We start from the raw sequence: 26,371 nt of genomic DNA on the forward strand, positions 1-26,371 counted from the left end.
AGTTGGGTATTTCTCATGAGGTACTGTGAATGCATCATGAAGCAAGACACAGACAACAGGTTCAAAGTTCAAAATAAAATACTTTATTAACTTAAATGTCAGGATGGAAAAAGGCCTAACTTGCCCCATGCTAAGGTGGGATTTCCCTACCTAAATGAAACTAAGGAAAGTCTGAGTCAAAGAGTTCAACTAAAAAGTGTGTCTGTGTCCAAAACCTTTATTTGCCCTCACAGCTAGATCTACACAATATGTATCGATGTCAGTAACCAAAGAAACAGTGTTCAAAATTAAGTTCTGAGCTTCTTCCAGCTCGCAGCTTTCTTTCAGCTCCCTTCCACAAGCATAAAACATTTCCACAAAAAGTCTCAAAGTTACCTTTCTTAGGTTCAAGGTGATACATTTCTAAACAATCCTTGGGGTTCCCTTCCCCAAGTTCCAAGCAACACAGTTCAAACACAAAAGGGTCTTGAGGTTCTCCAAACAACACAGTTCAAACACAAAAGGGTCTTGAGGCTCTGTCCTCAAGACAACAAGTGTAGTTCCTCAAGTCTCATGGTTCCCTTCCCCAAGACTATGGGCCTCATTACGACCCAGGCGGTAAGGGTTTTACGGCAGCGTAAACAGCGCCGACCCTTACCGCCTGAGTACGAGGTCCCTTAGCGCCATGGCGGACTTAACACCTGCTTTTAGCAGGTGTTAAAATCCATGGCGCTAAGGGACCATGGAGTTAATTACGCCACCGTAATTTACGGTGGCGTAATTAACGCCTTCCCCACTCCCATTATGCCCTATGGGGCAAAAATGGGAATGGGAATGGGGAAGGGTAAATGGGGATTGGGGACTTACCGCCCCGCCAAGGTCGGAATGGGGCGGTAAGTCCGCCAACCACCATGGCGTAAACGTAGTTTACGCCATGGTGGTAAAGTCACGGCCCAGGCGGTAACTTACCGCCTGGGTCGTAATGAGGCCCTATAACTTCACCATCGCAATGTCTTTGCCTTCTTATGACTCTCTGTCACACTTGCGCTCTTTTCCATAAACTGGTTTCATGTGAGCATCTTTGCTGTTCTCTTTATTTCCTTGGCCCATATATCTGTATTTCCTTTCTTTATATTACATGTTTAACTTCAGGTATCCTTTTAATTCTGCTCTCAATATGCATTTATGACGTTTGAAGCTTTCATTCAATTTGATATTCAATATGCCTTTCTTTTGCTTAATTGTAAAGTTCCATTCCGTTTGGAATTCAACATGTAGTGTCTTTGCTTAGTTGTAATGTTTTTTTTCAGTTAGGTATTCAATGTGCATTAGTTTTGCTTAAACTTCAATTTCCATTCAGCCCGGTATTCAGTATCCATTTGTTTTACTTTAATTAGAATGCTCAGCACTCACAGACTTCCGAAAACATCTTCCTGAGATACACGACCACTCCGATACAAAGTATTCCTTCTGGTGCTTTAACAATCAACAATGTAAATGTTCTTAACCAGAGACTTTCGAAAACACTCTCTCTGAGACACGTGACCACACTGATACAAAGTATGCTAGCAATTTAAGGGACCCTCCCCGTTCTACCTAAGCAGCTTACTCCAGAGATCGACCATCCTTCATGAACTGTGATGCCAGAGTGTTCCATCCATCTCACTCTGATCACTGGAGATTTCCTGGTGCTTGACATAATGGTTATGTTCCATATTTATGTTTATGATCTTATTTATGTCTTTCACGTTGAGCCCAATGTGCTGTGATTACTGAAGAGCATATGGAAGCAGCACCCCCTTCTAATCCTCCATTTCTACCGTTGAGGTCTATCAGCTCAAGAAGGCTCCCTTTGAGCCATTAGAAGTTATGCATTTCAGTTTCTTACCTTACAATAATGTGTTCCTATCAGCCATTAATTCTGCTGAGTCCATCTGACACATTGACGGGGTTTGTTGTAGAAAATATGCCTACAATTATTTCCATGGATGGTGGAGCAGGGAACAGGTCCATATTTTCTGCCTAGCATCTGGTTTGCCATCTATCTTAATGAGGACATTTTGCTTTTGGAATTCATTCGGAACTCCCAAAATCTGGAAAGCTGGAATTCAATGAATGTTTCTGGAGCCCTTACATTGTATATAGAATGTTCTTCAGCTCTTTGATCCTGCAATGATTTCTTTCTTGCCTTTGGGAGCTGCTAAGGGAGAGAACCCTTCTCTAGTTGCTTTTGGCCACTTGATTAGTGTCACCATTTTGTAAGCCCATAAACAAGCCTGCATTTTTTTCATGAGGATTGTTCAGGCATTGCGGACTGTAGATTGTCACTTTCGGATAATTGCAATACGGCTACATGGTTAACTCCTGATAGGTCTGTCAAGGAATACAAGCCATCAGTAAGGGGCTCTTTATCTGCTGCGTGGTTCTTCATTCTGTGATGTAATGTTTTATATTATATTTGCATGGCTTTGCATAAATTACTTGTGTATCTCTGTTCACGCCAGCCAATGTTAGATACAGCTTGCACCATCCACAATCAGTAAGGACTACGACAATGGGGACAATAGGTTTGATCTCAGTACCTGGTTACTTAATTGTCAGCTAGGCAGCAATGTTTACTGCGGAAGTGGCCGTAATCAAAAGCTTTTTCATCCAGTATTAGTTTTTTCACAGATTCACATGCTGTTTGAATGTTCCCTGATGTCACGCTGGGAATCCTCTGTAACATTAAAAGCAGTTACATTTAAATGTTAAAACTCCTGTTACTTTAGTGCCATTTTAGAGTTGTTTTGGGTCATATTGCCCCATAGCCAATAGAAAGGGTCCCTTTATCTCCACTCCTCTAGGCCATCTTCAGAAAGTGGACCCTGTGGCGCTGGTTCTCATACACCCAAGTAAAGGGAACCAGTGTCGCAGAGGGATGCTGGAAACGGCAGCACAAAAGGAGGTGTGCCGCCCACAGGTAAGTAAGGGGGTAGCGGGTAAGGGGATAGTCCGAAATGTTTTAAGGAGAGAAAACCGAAATGTATTTTTGGCGAAAGAACTTTTGTTTATTTCTTTTTCGAACATGTTGGATTCTATTATATCCAGGTAATTCGACATTCATGGCTCAGATGACATCTTTGTCATCAAAGACCCTGTCAACACCACAAAAGCCTCCACTGACTACTGCCACAACTACCACCACCTCAACTATGACCAAGGTGCATGTCTCGTGGTCTGCAACCACCACTGCCCATATAGGGGCCTCCTGTGCACAGGACTCTGCAGCAGCTGTGTCTTCTTTTCCAACAGTACTTGCTCATCCACAGGATGGTTCTGTTTCCCCTTCGAGACGTACACAGCCAGTATTTACAATGGCCCCATATGTGCCTTGCACAGTTCCAGGTCCTTCCATGATTCCTCCAGAAGAGATACTGTAACATGTCATTGATTCAGACTTTGAAGGCCTAGAAGGTGTGTTCTCAGAGGACAAATACAAGGAGGTCCCTCCATCACTTGTGGCACAACCTTCACCCATCATGCCACCCCCACGTTCCCCTATGAAACCACCAGGTCCACATCCAAGACTGGTTCCCAGCTATCGGGAGCCCTGAGATCTATCAATGGACATACTGTCTACATTGCTGACCCTTGTTTCAGAATTAAAGTCTAGGATGTCTACTCTGTCTCTTCCTCCATGTCAGGATTTACCTGCAGGCCCAGTGCCTCCGCCTACACCTGTGACTGGCTGCCACTCACACATCCCTACACTGGCCCATTGTCTCCATGCCAATCTTTCAGATACAGAGCCTGAGGATGAGACCTTGCATGGTAGCGTTTCTACTCATACTAACACCACTGAAGAATCTGATGATCTGGAGATTAGTGCATACCTTTGAGGTTCCTGTGTTGACAGGTATTGTGGAGGAGTCCAGGGTTGGCCAAGCGGTGCTGCAGAATCTGTTTGGGTGAGGTGAGTGTTTCCTCCAGGTATGCCTTGCCTCTGCCCTTAATGTTTCTTTTAAATACTGCTTTGTAATCTATTTAAACAGCATGTGAATCTATGAAAGGGCCGGTAGAATAGCTCATGGCAACATGTTTGTCTTTGGAGCAAGACAACACATAGCAACACAGGTTTGAACCCCGGGCGTGTGCTTAGAAACCGTCCTGTTATTAAGCGCGCTATAAATGAACAATTATAAATTATGAAATATCCAATAATGGTTAAGGAATAAGTTACTTACCTGTAGCTCCTGTGCTCCAGCATTGGTATCTTTCATAGATGCACATGCAACCCTCCTGCCTACCCCGCTTACGGCTCTTCTTGGCTCATATGGCCACATTCGCATGCGCTGCCAAATCTGAAGATGGCCTTCAGGGGTGAAGCTAAAGGGGACTTTCCTTTTTGCTGTGGGGCAATATGACCCAAAACGACTATAAAAGAGCACTAAAGTGACACCAGTTTTTAAATTTAAATGTAAACTGTTTTTAATGTTACCGAGGATTCCCAGCCGGATAATGGGGAATATTCAAACAGCATGTGAGTCTATGAAAGATACCAATGCAGGTAAGTAACATTCCTTTTGTACCATAAAGGGTTTGAATAGCTAAAACAAATAATATCTCTTCATTTAAATTTCTTAAATACAGCATTGAAATAAAAAACTACAAAATGTCTCCAATTTTACCATCTTCGGCATCTCAATTCTTCTGGAATTTAGTAACAACCCTGCATGGGTTTGCCAAACATTAAAACAGCAATTGAAATGAAATGAAAATACAGCTAAACTAAATTGAAACTGTGGAATATCTCAACAGAGCTTGTTGTTGCATAAAGTTTCATTACAGCATGTGTTTTCTTTCCTTTGTTGCATGGCAGGTATCTGAGATCAGTTGTTCAAAACCTATTATTAATCCAGCGGTTCCGAAAACCCTGCACCGAACACTCTCCTCGACAGGATCGACTGAATTTCTGGATGGATATAATCGTAGAGGCAACCAAAGAGTTCACCAGTGGACTGCGATTTCCTGTAAGATTCAGTGATACATATGTAAAAAGTGAAATCATCTACAATTAGGCTCAGGCATGTACTAGTATTCTTGTTTTTGCCATAAACATATACAATGGATGCTAACACGCAATACTGTATTCAAAAAGTCAAAGAAATGTATTTCTTGTCTACCTGTAATGGCTTTCGGGGTATCTTTGTTCAAATAACCGGTTGCATTGACTACATTTTCACATTCCCTTTAAGTATCAGATCCCTGATTTTATTTCAGAAGATTCCCTCTATGAACTGCCTCTGAATGTTTAACCCCCCCCTTGCCTCCAAACTCCCAACCAATGGGCAGGTTTGCGGAATACTTGGGATAAAAGGCTAAACAACGAAGATCATCTTTTGCAAACCAATGCCCCTTTAATATTACCATAATATTATTTTTTAGTGCAAGCCTAGCATGGGAGCGCTGGTCATTGAGTAAAACATTCGGTGTGACAATTTAACAGGTTATCAACAAGAAATGAGTAATAATGATCACTATAAAATATACGAATGGGGGTGTGCACAAGATAGCCAGAATCTTGTTTACACCAAGTATTGGTGGAAGAGCTACTTCTTCAGTTCTTTCCTAAAATGAAGGAGACTTGGAGCGGTCTGGATTGCTACTTGGTTGGAATTCCAGCGGACCGCAGTGTAGCATGAGAGGGACTATTTCCGAGTTTTCTCCTTGGGAGCCGGTTTAGTTTCCAGTCCAGTGATGGTCTTACTGCAAGATGACCAAGTGTTGAACTTTTCTTTTAGTTCTTTTAGTTTTGGCCATCAGGTAGGCCGCTGTACCGGTGGTAGCTGCCTTGTAGGTCAAGTATGCCGTTTTTAGCCTGATCCTAGCCGGGACAAGGAGCAAGTGAAATTTGCTCTAGATGGGGTTGTTGTGGTCAGATTTCCTTGAGTCAATGATGAGGTGAGCCGTCGGCATGGTGGGCCACTTTAAGAAAGGGTAGAACAACAGTTACAGATTTTGGATTAGGAAAAGAGATGACGTACTGTTTTGTGCGCAAAAATAGACACATGGTTATATGGATTGGGTACATTGAGCTTACATATTTAGCAACCGGCAAATATCACGTGCAACTTTTTTTCCTATCTGTTATATGTACTGGGCAGCTCGTCGTCTCCTCAGCACAGGTGGCTACTACATAAAGGAAGGTGTCACCCGTAATGATGGTGATTCATGATCACAGATACCACATCAGAAAATGAGCACTTGGAATACTGCGAAAAGAAAATTGGTGGCCTTTATACTGTAGTCCCAGTCTTTGTTTTGTGTATTTAACATAGAGAAATTGTATAGTATTTATGAATATTTTGTGTAGCTTTACGTTTTTATGTTTTTTTCAATATATGTTGTAAATATACTGTTGCATGTCTTTTATTGGCCCAAAATGCTGACTAAACAGGCTGAATACTCGATTTCTGCATATTCGGCGGCAAAACAAAATCCGGAATCCGATTACACAGAATAAGGAAGAGAGGCGATGTCCCCAGTTCCCCTTGTTCGGTGTAACAGGGCTCTGGGGTTGTGGGGCTGTCCCCCGTTTCCATTACATGAATAGCAGGGGACAAGAAAGTAAAAAAAGAAAAAAGGACCCTTCAGCGCCAGTTCCGGAAACTGACGCTGAGGGATAGAGAAAGTCGGCGGCACACACAGAAGTGTGCCGCCGAAAGGTAAGTAGGGAGGGAAAGGGGAAGCGGGTATGGGGATGCAGGCAAAAGTGATCTATGTGATCACAGTGCCTCACCGTTTTTGTATTCTGCATTTTCTTGTCTGCATTTCCGGTGGCGCAGTGATCACATAGATAATTTTGTACTATGTGTACGATTTTTTCATGATTACATTTACAATCATTATTTGATTTGGTGACCTATCCCATGTATAACATTTTCTTTATACTGCAAGGATTTCCCGGTTATAGATGGGTGAAAGGATATCTGCTTGTTTCAATTAATGTAAATAATTCAATTTCTGCCATTTTTCAACAGTGTCATAGTACTCGTAATAATACTCAATGGCCCAAGGATACTGTGTCTTGGCGCACACTAGCAGGAGGAAAGATGTCCTCAGGGATTTCTGTCAGATAGGATTATGCCCTCAGATTATTGGTATGCAGTGATAAAATCGCGGCAAAAATGTTGTCCACACAAAAAATTGCCGCAGAAATGCTGTTGTTTGACCCGGTAAAGGTGAACCCCGTTATACCATTTAAGGGGCGCGGGAGTTGCAGGGGTGCCCCCTGCTTCCCTTAAATGGTATAATGGGTCCGGGGGTAGCTGGGGTGTCCCCGCATCCTTTACATGGTTTGCGGTGGCAAAACCACTGCATTTTTGCCTTTTTGCCGCAATATTTTGTAACCACAGCAATTTTTGCTGCGATTTTAACACATGGAACCAGATTGTTGTGTCAGCAGGAAAAGCGCCCCTTAACACACTGTGCCAGAAAGAATGACAGGAGGAAGGATGTGAACAGAGAGGTGTGTGGAAAGAAAATGACTACTGCACAATACCCTACAGGACAAATATAATGCCCTCTTAATACTGTGCAAGGCAAGACATGTAACCGAATAACAGTAACCGGAGAAATAGCAACACCCACAATATTTATTTATTGGATATTTGTAAGGCACCTATACAGCAAATGGTGTTTCAAGGTGCCACAAGACAAAAAAAGGGGGGTGAATAAGGGTGAAAGATAACAATAACGGTCCGACTAGGCGTTGTGACATTTGGATCATGCAAGTGCAATAACAAGAAGTGTGAGGGAGAGAGGGTTAAGTGTCAGTCTGTGCGAAAAGTGAAGTGCTAGGGTAGGACGGGAAGTGCAGGGTGGAGAGGAGAGAGGGTGACAGGGGGGGGGTGAAGGAGGCGAGGGGCCAGGCAAGTGCTAAGGAGAGGCGAGGATGGTAAGTGCCAGGGAGGGCAGGAGTTGAGGGTCCACATGATAATTGGGAGCAGGGGGTGGATTGGGCGGGGGGCCTGGTGCCCCGTAGAACTCTGAGCGAACCAGGCAGCCAGTCACCGCAGCAGATGTGGGTGTCTGCAGGGGAGTCCCTGGAATGGGGTTGGAGAGGACTCGCAAGCTGGTAGCAGCCGCATGGTGACGGGTGCTCATGCTACGCGTGGTACAATGCAGACTTTGGTGAGGGGGGACACGGAACAGATTCTCTCCTCCTGTGTTGCTCGGTGGGTGGGTCTGGCTGTGGGGGCGTTGATGCTGTAGGCCCTTGTAGAGATTGAGACTGTGCATGGAATGGGGGGAACCTGGCCCTTCCACTGGGGATCTTCACTTGGAGAAAATTGTGTCTGATAGTGGCACTTGCCTGGGAGCTGGTGGTGGGAGGTTCTTTGTCTTACTACAATGGGTATTAAAATGTGCTGCTGGTACTCACGCTCATAGGGGCCTTTGGCAAATCTGCAGAGACTGCACGATTTCTGGGGTGACGAGAGATGAGGGAGGGGGTCTTGCGCATGTTCTGATTGATGATGGGGTTGAATTAAGGATTTTGTTGTAGAATGTTAGGGGGCCGAATGGATATGCTAAGAGGAATAGGGTGTAGGATTTCCTTAGGTGGAAGAAGATTTCCATTACCCTGCTTCAGAAACATACTTGGATAAACATAGGCAGGAGACCTTACTTAAAAGGTGGGCTGGGTTTGGGGTTGGATCTGCGTTTTTGACTTACTCCAGGGGGTTACTTGTCTGGATTGTTGTGACGTCAATGTTCGGGTTGACCGGGTGGTAAAAGGGCTGTGTCCAAGGAAAGCCTATCTGTATCATATTTATTTATTTATATATTTATTTATATATTTATTTATATATTTATAACGCGCCGAAAGCTCGTAAGCATCAGGGCACGACATAGGCACGTGGACTGAAGATTCACAGGACGGCAACAAAGAGGAGGGATGACAGGGGCTTCAGAGTATGCACTAGTGTGGCGGTCCTGAGGTTATCTAAAGAGCAAGGTTTTGAGTTGTTTTCTGAACATTTGGAAATTGCTTTCAAGTCTAAGATGGCGGGGTAGCTCATTCCAGTACGAGATGGCTTTGGTGGAGAACACTCTACCGAGGCCCGTAGTTTTTATTTTGAAGTGGCCTGACTCAAGCAGTCCCTGTTTTTCAGATCTTAGGCTTCGGCTTGGCTCATACCACTTGAATTCCTTCTTGAGATAGGCCGGGGCTGCTCTCTTTAAGCAACGATGGCCCAGTGTCAAAGATTTGAAGGTGATACGCTCTTTCATTGCTAACCAGTGCAGATTTTTTTTGTCATTTGTTATGTGTTCACGTCTGGACTTGCCTGAGATGGATCGAACTGCGTTATTTTGTGTTATTTGACATTGCTTGATGCAATTACTACTGGCTCCCAAGAGCAGGGCATTTCCATAGTCCAGCCATGACAAGATGGTGGCTCTGGCTATTGTGGCACTATTTTGTGTGTTTAGAAGGGGCCTGATGCGGCATAGAAGCCTTTGGTAGTATTGGCAGTTCTGCTTGAGTTACGAAGTTTTAGCCTCGGCTCCTAATGAGGATTGTAAGTAAATCCCGAGTGTCTTGACTTTGTCTGACACTTTGATAGTGGAATCCTTTATAAGAAAGGAGGAGTAAGCTCGGTCTAGGTTTTTTAAGACTTTGGTTGATCCGAATGTCATAAGCTCTGTCTTGGAGCTATTTAGACACATCCAGTGTGACTTCATCCAATTTTCAATGGTATTATAGATGGCTGAGAGTCTATTATTGTCAAGTATATGGTCACCGCACAGTTCTAATATAAGTTGTGTGTCGTCTGCAAAACTAGTAAAATAAATCCCAAGTTGTGAAAGGAGAGAGCAGAGACCACAGAGATATAGATTGAAAAGCAGTGGCGAGAAACTGGCTCCCTGAGGAACGCCACAATCCACAGTTCTGGATGTGGTGGAGTGTCCTCCCCAAGTGATTTTGGAGTTTCTATGCCCGAGAAAAGATGCAACCCAGTCGATGGCCTCCTCTAAGCAATTTCCTGCAGTATCTAGGGCCTCTCTTAAATACATATGCCCCAACAATAACACTGCAATGTTTTTGACAGAACGTTTGGGATTTTGGCAGCCACAGGGTTGTGCCTTGGATTTGGTGGGGAGATTTTAACTGTACACTAGATCCTAGTGGTAGCCTCAGACAGTCTGTGGTGACGCAAACGCTAAAAATGTTGGTGTTGACATCACTCTTAAGGAACTGTGGAGGAAACATAACCCTACTACTCGTTGGTTCTTTTTTTATTCCGCCCCCCCAAACCCATCCCACAACATTTACATGAGAATTGACTTAATGTTTACGAGTGCGGAGCACTTGCATCAATTTGCAATTAAGCATTATTCCACCCTCATTTACTACACTTCTATGGTCAGATGTCAGACAGGTGATTCCTACGTGGAGGCTCAGGGTGGAAGCCCTGCTACATACTGTTTATAAGGAATTCATCCAGAAAATGATACAGAGGTATTGTGTGGAGAATGACCAGCGTGCCTCAGTTTATTGGGTAGTTTGGCAGACCTTCAGATTAGTGGTGCAAGGGGAGTGCATGGCTACTTCGGCTGGCCTTAGAGCTGTGCTACTGAAGACGTTGGAGTGTGTGGACAAAAAGATAAAAGTGACCGAATTGGATACTCCGGAGGGGAAGAGTGTTGAACCCTGCTTAATAGTTCTATGACAGGAATTCATGAAGGCCTGGGATGGATTGGGTAAGCATATCTATGCTGCATAGTCTGAGAAATTGCATGAGCAGGGTGATAAACACAGGAGGTTACTGGCCTGGTTATTAAAACGTGAGTTTCCTAGGACAGACATAATGGAGATTGTAGATGTTGTGAAATGGGCAACAGGATCCTAAATTAACATTAGTAGTTGTACGGCAGGGAGCTGCAGGTTAAGCTGGAGGACATAGCGTTTGCACGCCAGAATATTGAAGTCCCATGTATTTCTGTAGCTCAGGTAGAAGAATTAGAATCTCCTGTGACCGTCTAGGAGATCTCAGCGACTATATCGTGACTCGCTGCAGAACAAACTTGTGGGTGTGATGGACTCCCTGCTGAGTTTTATAAGGTCTATGAAGCGGAAGTGACCGAAAGGCTGCTACACACGCTGAATGGTCCTCTGAAAATGGGTGTCTTCCTAAATCTATGCAAGAAGCGCTAATTGTGCCAATTCTGAAGTCCCTCTGTGAGTCATACAGACCTCTGTCAATGCTTAATGTTGATACAAAAATGCTTAGTTCCCTATTAGCCAGATGTCTACAGAGGGTGATGCCCCACCTGGTACACCCCAACCAGATGGGCCCTGTACCACAGAGAAACACCTTCCATGATTTGCAGAGATTGAAACAGCTCATTTTTCTTTCACTAATGATAGAGAAGAGGAGATGGCTGTAGCTCCTCTACATGAGATTAAAGCGGTTGATTCAGTAGGTTGTGTTTGGATGTTCGAAGTGCTGCCAAAATTTGGGTTGAGGGAGGGGCTCCTTAAATGGGTCTGACTCCTCTACACATACTTGGTGGCTAGGGTCAAGATGGGATGTGATATTTCAAGGGAGTGGGCTGTTAGATCAGGCACACAACAAGGCTGCCCTTGTCACTGATATTATTTGCGTTGGCCCTGGAACCCCTGGCTGCATACCTCCACCAGGAATTTTGCGCTGCAGCTTTTCGGGTAGAAAGAGATTACCATCTGGTGTCATTGTATGTAGATGATATCCTCCTTTACATCAATAATCCTAGAGTGAACCTGGCACATAATCTGGAAGTGACGGCCAATTTTGCCAAATTATTGGGTATTTGATATTTGGTAAATTCGATGTGGCATTTGGGGTGCCCTGCAGCCACCTTGTGTTCTTACATAGTTTGGTTAGAGATCTGTTGTGGGTAAATTCTAGGAGGAAGATGGCATTTGAAATGTTACATGGGCCCTGTGAAATGGGAAGTATTCAACATCCAGATTTTGAACTTTTAGCGATACAGTGCAAATTGTTGAACAATGGTTGGAAGATCAACTGCTACTAAAATTGGGCTTGGCTGTATGGAAGCGAGTGCTGAAAATGCTAGGTATTAGAAAACCTTACGCCCCCAATATCCCGTTAACACATCACATGCAAGGAATGGATGTCAGCGTGAAGCCCAAATTGAAAAGAAAGGATGGAAATTCGGATAGCGTTATTGGGGGATGTTTGTGAAAATGGGATCTTGCTTACTTTTAGTGGCTTACGAGACAGGTATGACTTGTCAATGTGTCAATTTTTTTAAAATGTCGTTGTGACGCATATTGCCGGAAAGCAGTTGCCATCCTTGCCTTTTGAACCAGAGACTAATGTACTGCTGGGCACACTTTATAATGTGATGGAAGAATCTGGGGCAATTTCGCAGCTATAAGGGACTATGATTGTTTTATTGAGTAACAGGGATCTCTCGGGTCTCGGGAGGATAGCTCAGCGGCAACATGCTCGCCTTAGAAGCAAGACGACACAGAGCAACACAGGTTCGATCCCCGGGTCCGCGCTTAGAAACCTCTGGGTATTATATCATATCTCAATTATAGATAGCTAGGAGACGGATGTAAACATCTCATTTGATGAGGAGAACTGGAAGAGAGTGATGTTGTACCCAAAACAGGTCTTGAGGAATGGCAGGTTCAAACTATCACAGTTTAATGTACTACATAGGTTTTATTTGATCCCAGCACGGATGGCTGAAATATTTCCAAACCAATGTTTTAGTTGCTGCAGGTGTGAGAATGCAGGGTTAATGCATGTCTTTTGGGACTGGCTGGTGATGCAGGTGTTTTGGAAGGCCCTATATAGGATTCCAATATAACACATTATTTGTACCTACCTCAAGTATTTCTCTCGGGTATGTATCCTACACAAGGCCCGAAAAATCTTGAGACACGTATTAAAATGTGTAGATCTGGCATTTGTGCTGGCGGATCGGAGGATTGCAATGGCATTGGAAAGCTAAGGAAGGTTCTAAGATAGGGAACTGGCTGACAGATCTCAGGAGAAGATTGCTGGCTGAGACGGCGACCTGGATGAGATCTATCAAGAGTGGAGATGTTGTCAGCTGTGAGATATTTTAACTGGGTGTTATCCAATTCAGGGGAATTTCCACCGACCACGAAACCAAGAATGCACAATTTCCTTTATTTAATAAAGTTCTTTTTATGAATCTAGGACCCCACTTTAATAGAATTGATTCTCCACAGCTTCCCTCCCCTTTTGGGACACGAAGCACGCAGGGTTTCACAGTAAAATAATGTAATCAGATTACAGATAAACACATTGGACCTCATTACAACCCAGGCGGTAAGTTCCCTACTTTACCACCATGGTGTAAACTCCGTTTACACCATGGTGGATGGCGGATTTACCGCCCCATTCCAAGGTGAGTGGGGCGGTAAATCCCCATTCCCCATTTACCCTTCCTCATTCCCATTTTTGCCCCATAGGGCATAATGGGAGTGGGGAAGGTGCTAATTACGGCACCGTAAATTACAGTGCCGTAATTAGCACCAAGGCGGGCTAGCCCCTTGCATTTTAACGCCTGCTAAAAGCAGGCGTTAAAATGGTAGTCAGGCGTTAAGGGTTAACGGCGCCGACGGCGCCGTTAAACCCTTAACACCTGGGTTGTAATGAGGCCAATTGTTTCTTTTAAAAAAATGCAAATGGTAAAAAATAATCAACACACAATGCCACAGATATGGAAATAGAAACTTTAGTAACACACACTTCACCATAAGTATCTGTACATTTAATTCCCTCTGAGCATGCAGGCACCATAGTTTGGATGTATTAGAGTCCAGGAGGAATCTTGTATTTGTCAAAACAACAAATTAGTTAATAAATCCCTCCCTATTCGCTTCTCGTTACTTCCCCTTAATTCAAAATACCACCCCTCTTTTCTCAGTAGACAGATCAGAGTTTCAACTTAATTGTAACAAGCTATTGGACCTCCGGGTATGTGAATGGCCTTCGAGAAAAGAAAATGTATGTTCAGCAGTATATTGGCATCATTCCTTCAGTTATGTTTCTATTCAATTACCATTTAAAATGTACCTTTCTCCCTTTCCATAGGCACTTTGAACAGTGGAAAGAAATGGACAGTGTATAATCACCCTCCCCCTTTTATCTTGAGCAACCCTGCATTAATATTAATATTCTGCTTGATGATATACCCAGGAATTACTTCAGTTATCTTCTTTTTCTAGGTATGCACACAGTAAGATTTCCATTTAACTCCCTGATAATTCTTCCGTGCTAGGTGTCCTTACACAGAGAAATGGAGAGGGGATCTCACTGTAGACATACCATGGGACCTATCTATAAATTATATCTTTTTTCGGAAGCACATACACTTCTAAAATGTTCCCTAACTTCTTGGGATGCACAATTAATGTATATATTTCCAACCCTCAGTACTTACAAATTATAGGGACTGGGATTTACTCTAATTCCTCTGATAGGATCAACCCTGAAACAATTATTTCCCTTTTAGATAATACTCACATCAGGATTTCTTTTGGCTGAATCACAGACACATGGGCACCCCCTCTTAAGGAATGATTCATGTATCCCCCTCTAGAAACAGGTGGGCATCAGCCAGTTAGATAGGATCAGCTTTTTTCCACAGCCTGTCTGCTTTCTCTTCCACTGAAGAAGGCCACTTTCAGTCTCTACCAATAATCCTTCAAAGGGTCCAAAGGTAAGCAATCTATTCCGTCCCCTTCCTGATGTAATGTATTCTTCTTTCCACCAGTCCGTGAGTGAGCAAGAGAGTTTCTTCAGTAAGTGTCACTGAGTGATTCACTGTCTCGCCTCTGTTTCTCTCTTCTCTTCCTCTCTTCAGCCCCTGCGCGAACTTGTGTGCGTCACAGGGGCTGACAGTTCGATTTAGAAAGACCGCTCTGTGCGGTCATAGAGTGGTCTTTCTAATAATGTCTTTTTTCCTTTCGGAAAAAAAGAAAAAGGTTATTTGATCTAATACCGGTCCGATGAGGCATGCAAAAAGCATCCTGCAACTGCTGTCATTACCTCAGAGCGCCGCGGCTCCGATCCTCCATGTGAGAAAATAACTACTGCTCTGCAAAAGTACAGGGATGAGTGTTGAATAAAACTCCTATTCAGCCCCACACTACTAGAAAACCCAGAAGTGATACCAGCCATAAAGGGCAAACACACTCAACCCAAGTGGCATATCTCCTTTACCTCTTTAAGGTAGCATGGGCCGAGGGCAAGCCATACTCTTCAGGAGGGATGTGCCCTAGCACCGAAGTAGACCAAACAATAATAGTGCTGTGGTCTCAAAGTAAAAGAACATCCAACTAAAGTGCTATTAAAATGGGGTACATTAATGTAACTAACAATAGAAACACACTAGTCAAAATCACTATAACTCAAACATTTAAGAGAAGATAATGAATATGCAGACATGTAATGCAAGGAAGCACTCTGGGTCTGAAGACAGGGCTGTACAGGCAGAAGAGGAATGGTTCCCTTCTAGACTTCTGTAAGGGGTCCCATCCATGCTGCTGTTTCAGAATCATCTTCTTGGTGATGTCATACCCAGAGTGCTTTGTCTGCAGGAAGTGGTAATGGGGCACATGAGGTTTTTTGAGCTCTGCACAATTACAAGGTGGAAGGACCCTTCTGTGGACTGGTGTTTCTCATCTATCTACTTTAACTCTGCTCTCTTCTCCTGTCTGATTACATCAACGAGTCTCTGTTAATTACCACCCTGGTGTGATTTCCTTTGGCTTGGCAGAGCATGTCCTTTGAAGAACTGGCTCTTTCTCTGCCTCCTGGGGGCTGTTCCTGACTTCCTGGAAGGTGGCAATCCTTTCCCAGCCAAGACAAAGGCTTCTGCTAGGACAGAGGCCAAATGGTGTGTTTTGGAAGAAGCTCAGTCTCAGACAGTGAATACACAGATGCCCCAACAGAGAGGTCACTAGGAACTAAGCTAATTACATGACATCAAACGGTTTCGACCAGTGTAATTGTGGATTTCCAGAAACCACTATGTCATAACCAGTTATGGTTTATATTCAGATTAGATCCTAGCTATTGGAGCTTTGTGCTCCATTCGTCTCTTGGCGGTAAGGCAAATGCCATTTCCTTCTGCTGTGTGGTCAAACTCCTAGACAGCTGCCTGGAGAGGAATTTCAGCATGGAGCATTATGAAAGGCAGAGGGGGATCTGCATAGCAGACCTCACTTTCAGAGACTAACCTACGTGCATATTTGTATTAATACAAATTTAAAAATCTCAGGCTATTCCACCCTCATAGATGGAATTCTGTCACACTCCTTCACTCTCCGCTTCAGCTGGGATGAAAGAGAGAAAGAGCAAAGGAGACCAAAAAACTGATAAGATGCCTGCATGGCAGACAGCTCAAACTCAATGCGCTCATCTGGGAACAGTGGGCTGCTGTGCATTATGGATTTGATTATGTGGGTTTGGCTGATAGAACAATTCATCCTGCTGAGATCGATAAATGGAGTACTTTGAGTGGGTAATAATATTGACACCAAATATAGTTTTCAGAAGCTAGAGAAATGTGGCATGGAGCACTATATAAATCCCCAAATACTTATTCTATATAATATGCACTTTTTTCAAGCATGGCATAGGAAGACCCGTAGGTAACGTTATGAAAGGAGTGACCGGAGCATTCATCCAGCCCAGGCTTTTGTAACATGGCCATGTCAAGGTCAGGCAAAACACCTGATTGGTTGACTGCTCTATAGGAAGGAAACAGCAAGCCAAACTACTTAGTCTCCTTACACAAATCTGAAAGCGTATATACATAGGAAGAATGTGGCAAAGTTGGCTTCACAAACTTTCAGACAAAACGTTAAAAAAAGTTATGCATGGAGAGATGTTGAACTAGTCGAGTTATTTGCATTTTGTTTGAAAAGGAGAGGGAGTGATGGTGACTTCCAGATGTTACGGCCATAGCCAGCGTAGATAAGGGTGCAGGGATAAGGGAGTTGTAGCCCAAAACATCAGGAGAGCTCTGGGATGCCTACCCGAAAATCCTGTGACCACTGGAGCCAAATGTTTCAGATAAATAATGGCTATTCATGTGTTGCTGAGATCTAACCACTCGATTTGTCTCTTCAAAGTTAATGGTACCACATGTTGTTACTGGGCATAATTGTACTGTGGTGTGTTTTCATCCTGTTCCTTAGGTTTTAGTGCTGGAGCCTACAAAGATTTACCAGCCTGCATATGTTTCAATCAACAAGGAGGCAGATGAGGGAACTGTTTCTTTATGGCACGTGTCGCCTGTTGAAGTGGTAAGAGACCTATCGCTTTTATATTTTCAGTTTTGCGCATTGGTTGTCTGTCACCACGTGATATCAAAAGCTTCATGTGAAGGTCCCTCTTATTCCAAAGGATTTCGTCGTCATCGCCATTATCGCTTCCAAGTGCTGTCTGCATCCTCCATCCCTTTCTCTCATCCTTTTATTTGGGGTATGCTTTAATGGTGTACCTTGGTAGTATGAGCATGTTGCAAACCTGCCTAGCATAGCATAGCATTGCATAGCATAGCATTGCATAGCATAGCAAAAGTAGGTCAAGGTTTAGGAAAGTGCCTCGTTTTGGGGCGTTCTAGGTGAGCTGGCGTTGTTAGGGTCAATATCTCCTTGGGTTACCACTACCGGATTTTTACCACAAATTTACACAAAATCTCAAAATAATGTAGCGCGGCCAATTGACTACGGTACTAACCTCCAACCGGGTGTCGTTATTAGGTTTGCACGATTGAGTAGAAAATTGGATTATTGGCCACTGGAAATTTTAGGGCCTTTTTCCAATATCTCTTTATAAGATGTATTGCTAACATGTGTGGCAACGCGATCACCTATTTTTCTACTCCGTATTCTAAAACAGTATCACGTTGTTTCAACCCCAGGAATTTTTTGAAATCATTTCTTTCAACAAAATGATTTCGAAAAAAACTCAGCAAAATATATGTGGTGGTGCGGAAAGCGGTTAGAAGGGGTAGGGTGGAGGTCAGGGAAGGGGAACTTGGGGGGACCCCTCCAAATATCTAAAACACATACAGCCTGATGATGAGTCTGGCGATAAAACATCCAGTAATCGACAGTGCGGTAATTAGCATTAGCGCATGTGGTCATTTCTGCCCTTTTGCATTAATACATATTTACCACCAATCACACGATTGCAGTAATTACTGTTTGCAAAAATGACGCTGCACCCACTATCTCTAGAATTGCTCCCAGACCACATGCGGAAATAATGACACCGGAAGCAGAAGCAATGGACATCCTGCAAATAGCACACCATTAGACAGCCTTCACAGGATTACAATCCATGGAAAATCTCCCACAAAATATGCCATCGAGGGAAAATTACCTTCTCCCAGGAATCTTGGGAACTTCTACAGAGGGAGAGGGCTGATGGACGCTTGAGGAAACCCAAGTTCACTGGACCAGGTGCCCACTGTATTAGCAGAGGACTTTTCCAAGGAGGCATCCTGGGTTGTGGGCCACTTGATGGCCACACCGCTCCTTTCATACATGCCCAGCTATGGTATATAGGTACAACATCCTGTAGTGGCAGCTACATTCCATCCTATCGACACACACGCAGGAATGCATGGCCACTGGAGGGGTTCTGTGGCACATCCATTCGCGCACTCTTGAGAGGCAAAGGCTGCCACTGTGGAGAGCATCACGGGCATCACAGGAACTAGTGACGCAGAGATTGGGATATGCCTACAGGTTTCAGATGGTGAGTGCAATATTGTTTTGTGTAAATGTCTAAATGGTGTCCTTGAACATATCGGAGGACCCCATGGATGTGGACACAGCCACCTCATGCACGACACCTACACACATAGGTATGGATGACACTCATGGAGACCAAGGCGATACAGGTGTGTGGTCCCCAGGTAATCAATCACATCCTGTCTGATGACCTTCACCATGTCACTTCTCTACAACAGTCCACAAATCCTATACCAATTCATATGCCATCCGGGATGGGTCAGTCTGCCAGATTGGATGATTCCCGTGAGGCAGAACACCAGGCCAACATCAATTCCCTCAGGTAGATAGAGACACAGCTCCAGTGTCAGATGGATCTATTGTTGCAACGCGTGAAGTTGCTGCATGGCATCAAAAAGGTGCTAACGTTGCATGGCAAGTCGTGGGTTAGCATGTGTCCCGTCAGGCTGGGAAAACTATGGCCTTTTGGAAGCTATAACAGTTCAAATCAAGCGACAGAGGGATGGAGGGAACAAAGGCATCAGTTATCTGGCATTTTGGAGCAGGTGGAGTGTCCCCTGTAGCAATTCAAGTCTGTGGTGTCAAGGAGCCCCACACCTTGAACCTCTGTGAACCCCACAGATACATTTATCATTGGCAGCCCTCCACGTCGCTGTAGGTGGCGTATACATTCTGCAGCCCGCAGCCCACACCGCGAAGGGAAAAATACGCCAATACCCTATAGATGACAGTGTTGCCACAAGCAGAGTGGTTCAGGGTGTGTTAGGTTTGACGTCTGGGGAAAAAGATGGGGAGTGTGTTGTTGTTGATTTCTGGGGGATGGGGATGTATTGGTGTTGACCTATGGGGTGGAGGAGGGGTAAGTGTTGGGGTTCACTTCTGGGGGAGGGAGTATGGTGGCAAACAAAACATATTTGAATCTGTCAAGTACAATGAAAGGTGTGATTTAAACATATGCATCAGTTTCACTTTAATCAATTTTACCAGGCATGTTTATGGTGCAGTCTTAGGTAGTTCTCTTCTACTATATGCATGCATGCATGTGCTCTTTTCAAGACAACATGTCCAATTGTGTACTGCCATTACACATGCAGCAAACAACAAGTAGAAATTTGGAGGTGCAGTGGTACTTGGGGTCCGAGGAAATTAATGCTTTGTCCCCAAGGTGGCTTGCATTATGCAGATATGTGGATCAAAGTAAAAGGACGAGGCCTTGTTGCTCTACATAGTAGCTTCATTCACGCCACTGGGATGAGCACACTATGTGTCACCAGGCATCTGACTCCTGTGTACTCCTCTGTGCAACACCTAAAGTAGGCTTTCTGGGACCTGGGACCGCGCTATTACCAAATGTCCCTCCCTAAATACCTCCCTGCTAGAGTTCTCCATGCCTCTAGCTCTAACTCTCTGCAGGTCACACGTTTCTCCAAGCAGAGAGTGGGGGGTATATCTCTTTCCTTGGCCGGAACCGGCCTCTGGAATGGCCTCCCTGCCCCTCTCAGACTTGAGCCGGATCTCCTTAAGTTCCGCAGGTTCCTCAAGACCTTCCTCTTCTCCTCCCTCTCTCTCACCTCCCCTACTAATCCCCCCTCCTGTTATGACTGGCGGCCTGGTCCCTTCTGAGTCTTACAGGGGTCAGGCCCTTCTCCTACCAGTCCTCCACAGTACCCTATTCCCAGCACTTGCCTTTGGGCACCTTTCCCTGACTAGCATACTGGGTCTGGTCCACCCCTGTCTTCACACTTTTCCCTTACCCCTGTCTCCCTTCACATTTGCCCTCTACGGACTCCCCTAGCACTTAGCCTGCCTCAGTCCTGGTGCCTCCCTCTTGCACTTGTTTACTGCACTTGCTCGATCCGAATGTCACAAGGCCTACTAGGACAGTTTATTTGTTGTTTATCCTCCCCTGTTTGCCTCCCCCTGCATCGTGTAGTGCCTGGAAACACTGCTGTATAGGCGACATACAAATGTCCAATAAATAAATACAAAATGAATCAATAACCCATGAACACATTAGTAGCAATAATGGCTGATGTGTCCCTATTACCTGATTGCTATTCCCTGTCCCTGAGCACACGTTCCATTGGAGGGACACCTATGTGAGAGGTACCATTATGTGCACACTGAAAGGCCTCTTATGTGCTAGCACTATCTTTGAGACCTCACTGGGGCACTCAGACAAATGACTCCACCAATCGCTGCCTCGTGGTCAGTCCTTCCCACACATCGCTCTGAGGACATCCTGCTGATGGTTTCACCACCATCATCATCATCCGCACCACTATCAGGTGAAATGTTGTATCCACGGATTATGGAGCATGCAGCATGCAATGATAATGTGGCACACCTTCTGTGGTGCATACATCAGGGATCCACTGGGTTTCTGGGGGCAACAGAGCCTGGCTTTGAGGAGTCCAAAGACCAGCTTGATGAGAATGCGTGTTTTCATGTCGGCTGCATTGTGCAGCCTCTCCTCTGGCCTTGTGCCTTTCTGTAGTGTGCCAGGAACCATGGCAGGAGTGAATATCCACTTTTTGTTTTGCTAAAGTCACCCCGAGTGGGACGGGTATGCCCAGACGTGGGTCCCGAGTCTGCCGGGCCTAGAGACCCAAGCTACACCTCACTGATGACGTCCAACAAGGCCGAAACATGGCTGGGGATGCGTGTGGTCTCATGCAGAAGGGATGTGACCTAGCAGTTTGGGCTGGACTGCACCTTTTGGGTTAGGACCAAGCCTGATTTGCATATGGTTTTTCCCCTTCTGTAATGGGTTGGCAGGCTGAAAAACGATGGTCTGGAGGGTTGCCCAGAGCTGTGCCCGCGGTTGTGATTAATTCAAAACCTTCCAGCCATCACCTTTTTGTTTTACTAAAGTCACCCAGAGAGGGATGTGTATGCCCAGACGTGGGTCCAGAGTCTGCCGGGCCTAGAGACCCAAACTACTCCTAACTGATGATGCCCAACAAGGCTGAAACATTTCTGGGGATGCTTGTGTTCTCGTGCAGAAGAGATGTGACCTAGCAGTTCGGGCTGGACTGCATCATTTGGGTTAGGACCAAGCCTGATTTCCACATGGTTTTAATTGCGGCAAAAATGTTGCCTGTACAAAGAATTGCGGCAAAAAATGCTGTGGTTCGACCCGTTAAAGGTGTACCCCATTACACCATTTACGGGGAGCGGGGTTGCGGGGGTGTCCAGATTGTACAGTGTTAAGAAGCTGGGCCAGATCTCATAGAATGTGTATTCCTCATCTTTCAAGATCAGACAACCAGGCCTTAATTTTTAGATTTCTGTTTGTCTCCCAGGATCTCGGAATCACAACTTAATGTTGAACATACTTCCCAATATTGCAGCTAAGCTAATGAAACAAGCAGTTTTAGGGAAGAATTGTAGCATTGCGGGCCATGGGCAGGTACGCTGTGATTTGCTTAGGAGAGGCTGAGGCCAGGGCCATGTTTCACGTTTCCCAGGCTATGTGTAAAATGCAGAGGAGAATGGGTGAGTGGGAATAGTTAGGAGAAAGAGAGAGAGTGGGCGAGAGTGTGTGGGTGCACATGCACGCACTCCATCTGCCCATTTGTACAGATGAAGCCTATAATAACCCTTTTTAACCCATTCTTCTCCGATGTGGCTGCGGTCAGTTCTTGACAGACTGATCAACAGCCAGATGGGGCACATTTAAGACCGGTCATATCTCTGCCCACATTATAAGTGAAAGTAACTGGCCTGCCAGCGGCAACAACACAGTGCCACACAATTTCCCAGGCTCTCTAACTGATGGTCACCCATAAAGTCGATGAAATAATGCACGTGTGCTCACTTATCAGCCTTCCTGCAATATGAAGGCTGAATCCGTGGGCAGGGTTATCGCTTCCACATGTCAGCTGTGTGAGCCATCAGTGTGGCCTCCATGGGCTCTGTGCCACTGCACTGAGGATGGTGGCTCTGTTCTTTGAGAGCTCCAGTGCCGAGGGGACGCCACCACCAGTCCTCAAACCCCGGCGTGCAGGAACTAGCGAGCTTTGTCAACACATTGAGTCATACTCGCCAGAACGTCATGATTAGCTTGCATTACATTATATTGCATTCATGGTTTCTTTTTTCCTACATGTCATCTCTGTGTGTTCGTCCCGTGGCCGTTTGTCATTATCACACTGTGTGCTTATGCTGACAATTGACTTGTGCGGCTGGCAATATACCATTGATCTCTTGATGTATCTGTGGACATTACTGATTGGTTGTTTTCAGATTAATACTATCGACCCTGAAGAAGGACCGATATGGTCCGAAACGCATTGGTCTGACTAACATCTGCACCATTGTTTTTTTGTGTTTAACAAGACACAAAAAATTGAACCACTGTTTATGATCAATTTGATGAACAATTGAAGAATTTGAACCAATACAGAAAAAGGATACATTTATGAGAAAACCAACCATATAATGGATGTTAGAGTGTGCAACCTGCACCGGAGGCTATTGATCCTAGGTCTTTTCGTTCATTTCACATTTTGAGTGCATAGTACAGAGGCACTAAATTGTGGGTCTGCACCCCACTCACATGCTATAACTACCCGTTCCCTAAAGACATAATTGATAGTACAGTAATTGCAATACGCAGTGCCTGCTCAGGATTTGAAGTTAGTAGCTTGCCAAACTTACCAGATGCATTTGGGCTTTGTTGCCACATTCCCCACATGCCCTCTACACACAGGTGGCTCTTGGCTAGTGAGTGGTTGCAGTAACAATCCGAAGGAGTATGGGTGTAGTTGCAGCGCGGCACATGGAGACTAGGAAAGACTGTAATTGCCTCCTTAATGTGTTATGTTGTTATGTTATGTTAACGGTACTTATATAGCGCACCGTCACCAACGGAATTGGTCCCCAGGCGCTCTGGAGGATCTGTAAATGAGAAGGTGGGATGGGTTAGTAAGGTGAAGAGGGCGTAGGATAGTGAGAGGAGTGGTGTTCTGTTGGCAGCTTCAACTTGGTAGACACCGGGTGCTGAGCTTTGGTGCGAGTATTGGATCGGTGTGCATATATTTTAGAGCGAGAAGAGGGTTAGGGGGACAATGCAGTATTCGGAAACAGGTTACCACATTGAATTTTGAACATATTCACGAAGTTGACAATTGGTGCTTGGCAGGATGACATTTTTCCATATGTTTGATTAAGATTTGTCATGGGAACAATTAAAATTGACCTGCAACAGTGTGCACCTTGGTCTTCCTGAGTGTCTTTTATGGCATCTTCGGTGGGTGCAAGACAGCTGGAAAGGTTTAGTTACACCTAACGCGTGGCCCCACCTTTGGGAGCTGTGCATTGGCTGCATGCCTCTAAAATAAGGTTCCTTAGGTCAACCTACTCATCACACACAGGCTTTCACTAGTGAGGTCCATCCTTCCTGTTCCCGAATTGAACTATGCCTGTCTAAGGCCCCCTATGGGACACTGAAACTAGTCACTCCTTGTCATCCTTGCAGAGAGGTCGGCTTGGTTGAAGGGCCTCCTCAGCGCAAGCCTTGTGACTGCGGAATCTAACGCTGATAAGGATCTGCAGTGTAGAGGACACCCCTCTAGTTCTGCTGCATCTAAGAAGGGCTGGGAATGTCCTCTAGGACCGACCACCACTCCATAGGTTTATCTGCAGGCTCAAGATAGGTCCAATGTCAACAGCAGGATATGAGCCTCTACATGAGAATGAGGTTGAAGATTTTAAAAAAGATGTTTTTTAAATACTTTTTAAAACACCCAATTATTCATTGGGATTGCAAAGGATATTTACCTCATGGAATGCATTGAAAGATCTGCATTCATTCATTTATCGGATGCAGCGTTGCGTTCCCGCTCGCCTTCACCTGTACGTTTTAGTCCTTTTCCAGTGTTTTGGTTTCACAATGAACACTGAAAATGCACTAAAGGTATCAGAGTGCGTCGAGAAAGAGGGGAACAGCATCAGGTAAGTTATTTACCCACAATGCCTTGCTGTTGTGGTTCAGAACGAGAGGTGAACTTCCAGCAATGGCTACTAGGTGGCGCGGAATGTGTGACTTGGCCCAAATGGACTTTCCTACATAAATATATAGGCCAGAATCAGTTGGTGCCCTCTCAACCCTGTGTGAGGAGAGAGCTGCTCTTGAGAACACAGGCCAGCAGGGCACTTCTGCCATCTCTGAGGTTGATTCAGATGTTTATACATTTATAATCGATGGCAGCCTGGCCTGCAATATCTGCATAGAAGCCTGGAAATAAATGTCTTGTTACAGGCTAGTTGTGACATCACAACTGACCAGTAATAAGACAATGGGCCTCATTACGAGGAAGGCGGCCACGGTATGAATGTTGCCGGTAAGGGACTACAGCACTTTCGGAGCTGCATTTTAGCTTTTTTTTAAATCCAAACAGATTCTACTTTGTTTGTATGGATCAGCAAACAGAAGATCTCGAACATTATATTAAGCAAGAGATGAGGTACTAAAGGGAATGACAGTGTGTGGCCAAGTATCATAAGGAATAAAATGCACCTGGAGTTCTTTGACCTTATAAAGGAACTTGCCCCTTGGCCTCATTCCTCTATTTGGTCACGAAACTCCTCGGTGATTTGCATTATCCTTATAATGTAGGGTAGCAGGGACATTATCCCACATATCAAATTAACCAGTGACTGATTGTGAGGAATGACTGATGGCATAATATTATTCATAATGATAATAATCATATTAATATCAGGTGCTTATAAAGCGCTTCATGGTAAATTCTTGCCCCTTCTAAGCACTGTAATAATAGCTTGTATGACTACCCAATGTAACAGTGCTCAACATGTCAATGTATCGACCTCGGAAGGATGAAGGGATCGGCCCTACCAGGATTCAACCTAGGGGAAAGCTAAGGAAAGGTGTTTTCTCTTATTTCCTATTAATAGTGCAGTTGAATCAACTCTTGTTAGTCATGTTACTTAATCGACTCAGTTTCTTTTTTTCAGAAAGGAATTCATGATTGGAATTTTACAGCGTCTTCCATCAGAGGAATAAGGTAGGCCGGCGACCAGGCTCATATGTTTGTCATCTGAACGCCCTGATTTCCCGGCTCGTTTCAGTTGTCCCTTCAGCTAATGTTTTTTTGTGCCTATAAATACATAGATGTGCGTTTCTGAGTGTGTGCGTGTGTGTGTAGGTATATATGCACACACGCACACACAACTGTGCTTTTATGAAAATAACAATTCATGAGAAGCACATGTGGTGTTTAAAATACCTTTACAATACCTCTCATTTTTCCAATACTCCCTAATTATCAGGTGGAATTGTATGAGATAAGTACGGCTTGGGGTACATGCGCTACCTCTGTGTACCCAATAACGATCAGATCTACGCACTCCTAAAGTATAATTGGGTGGTATTTAAAAATGAGAAGTATTTAAACTACCACATGTTTTTACCATTGTGTTCTCTTTGGAACAGCTTCCCTGCCACCTTGAAACTTGAGGAGAACCATCTCCGGTTCCGGAAGCACCTCAAGACCTTCCTCTTCGCTTCTGCCTTTGCTCCTTTTCTCCCCTGCTGATCTGTTTTCTCCCTCCGCACCTGGC

At 44.6% G+C, this 26,371-nt stretch overlaps 1 protein-coding gene across 2 annotated transcripts in view; it reads left to right on the top strand.

Moving 5' to 3' along the window:
• MAP3K15 (mitogen-activated protein kinase kinase kinase 15) overlaps window positions 1–26,371 on the top strand; it is a 1,358,420-nt gene that overhangs the window by 993,963 nt on the left and 338,086 nt on the right. For both annotated transcript variants that reach the window (XM_069637110.1, XM_069637109.1), the window contains exons 10-12: window positions 4,841–4,991; window positions 17,219–17,326; window positions 25,766–25,815. In XM_069637110.1, the coding sequence (XP_069493211.1) occupies window positions 4,841–4,991; window positions 17,219–17,326; window positions 25,766–25,815 (309 nt within the window). The remainder of the gene's footprint in view (window positions 1–4,840; window positions 4,992–17,218; window positions 17,327–25,765; window positions 25,816–26,371) is intronic.

The sequence above is a fragment of the Ambystoma mexicanum genome, chromosome 7p (genome assembly GCF_040938575.1).
Source record: "Ambystoma mexicanum isolate Mex_15411 chromosome 7p, UKY_AmexF1_1, whole genome shotgun sequence".
In the NCBI taxonomy this organism is placed as follows: Eukaryota; Metazoa; Chordata; class Amphibia; order Caudata; family Ambystomatidae; genus Ambystoma; species Ambystoma mexicanum.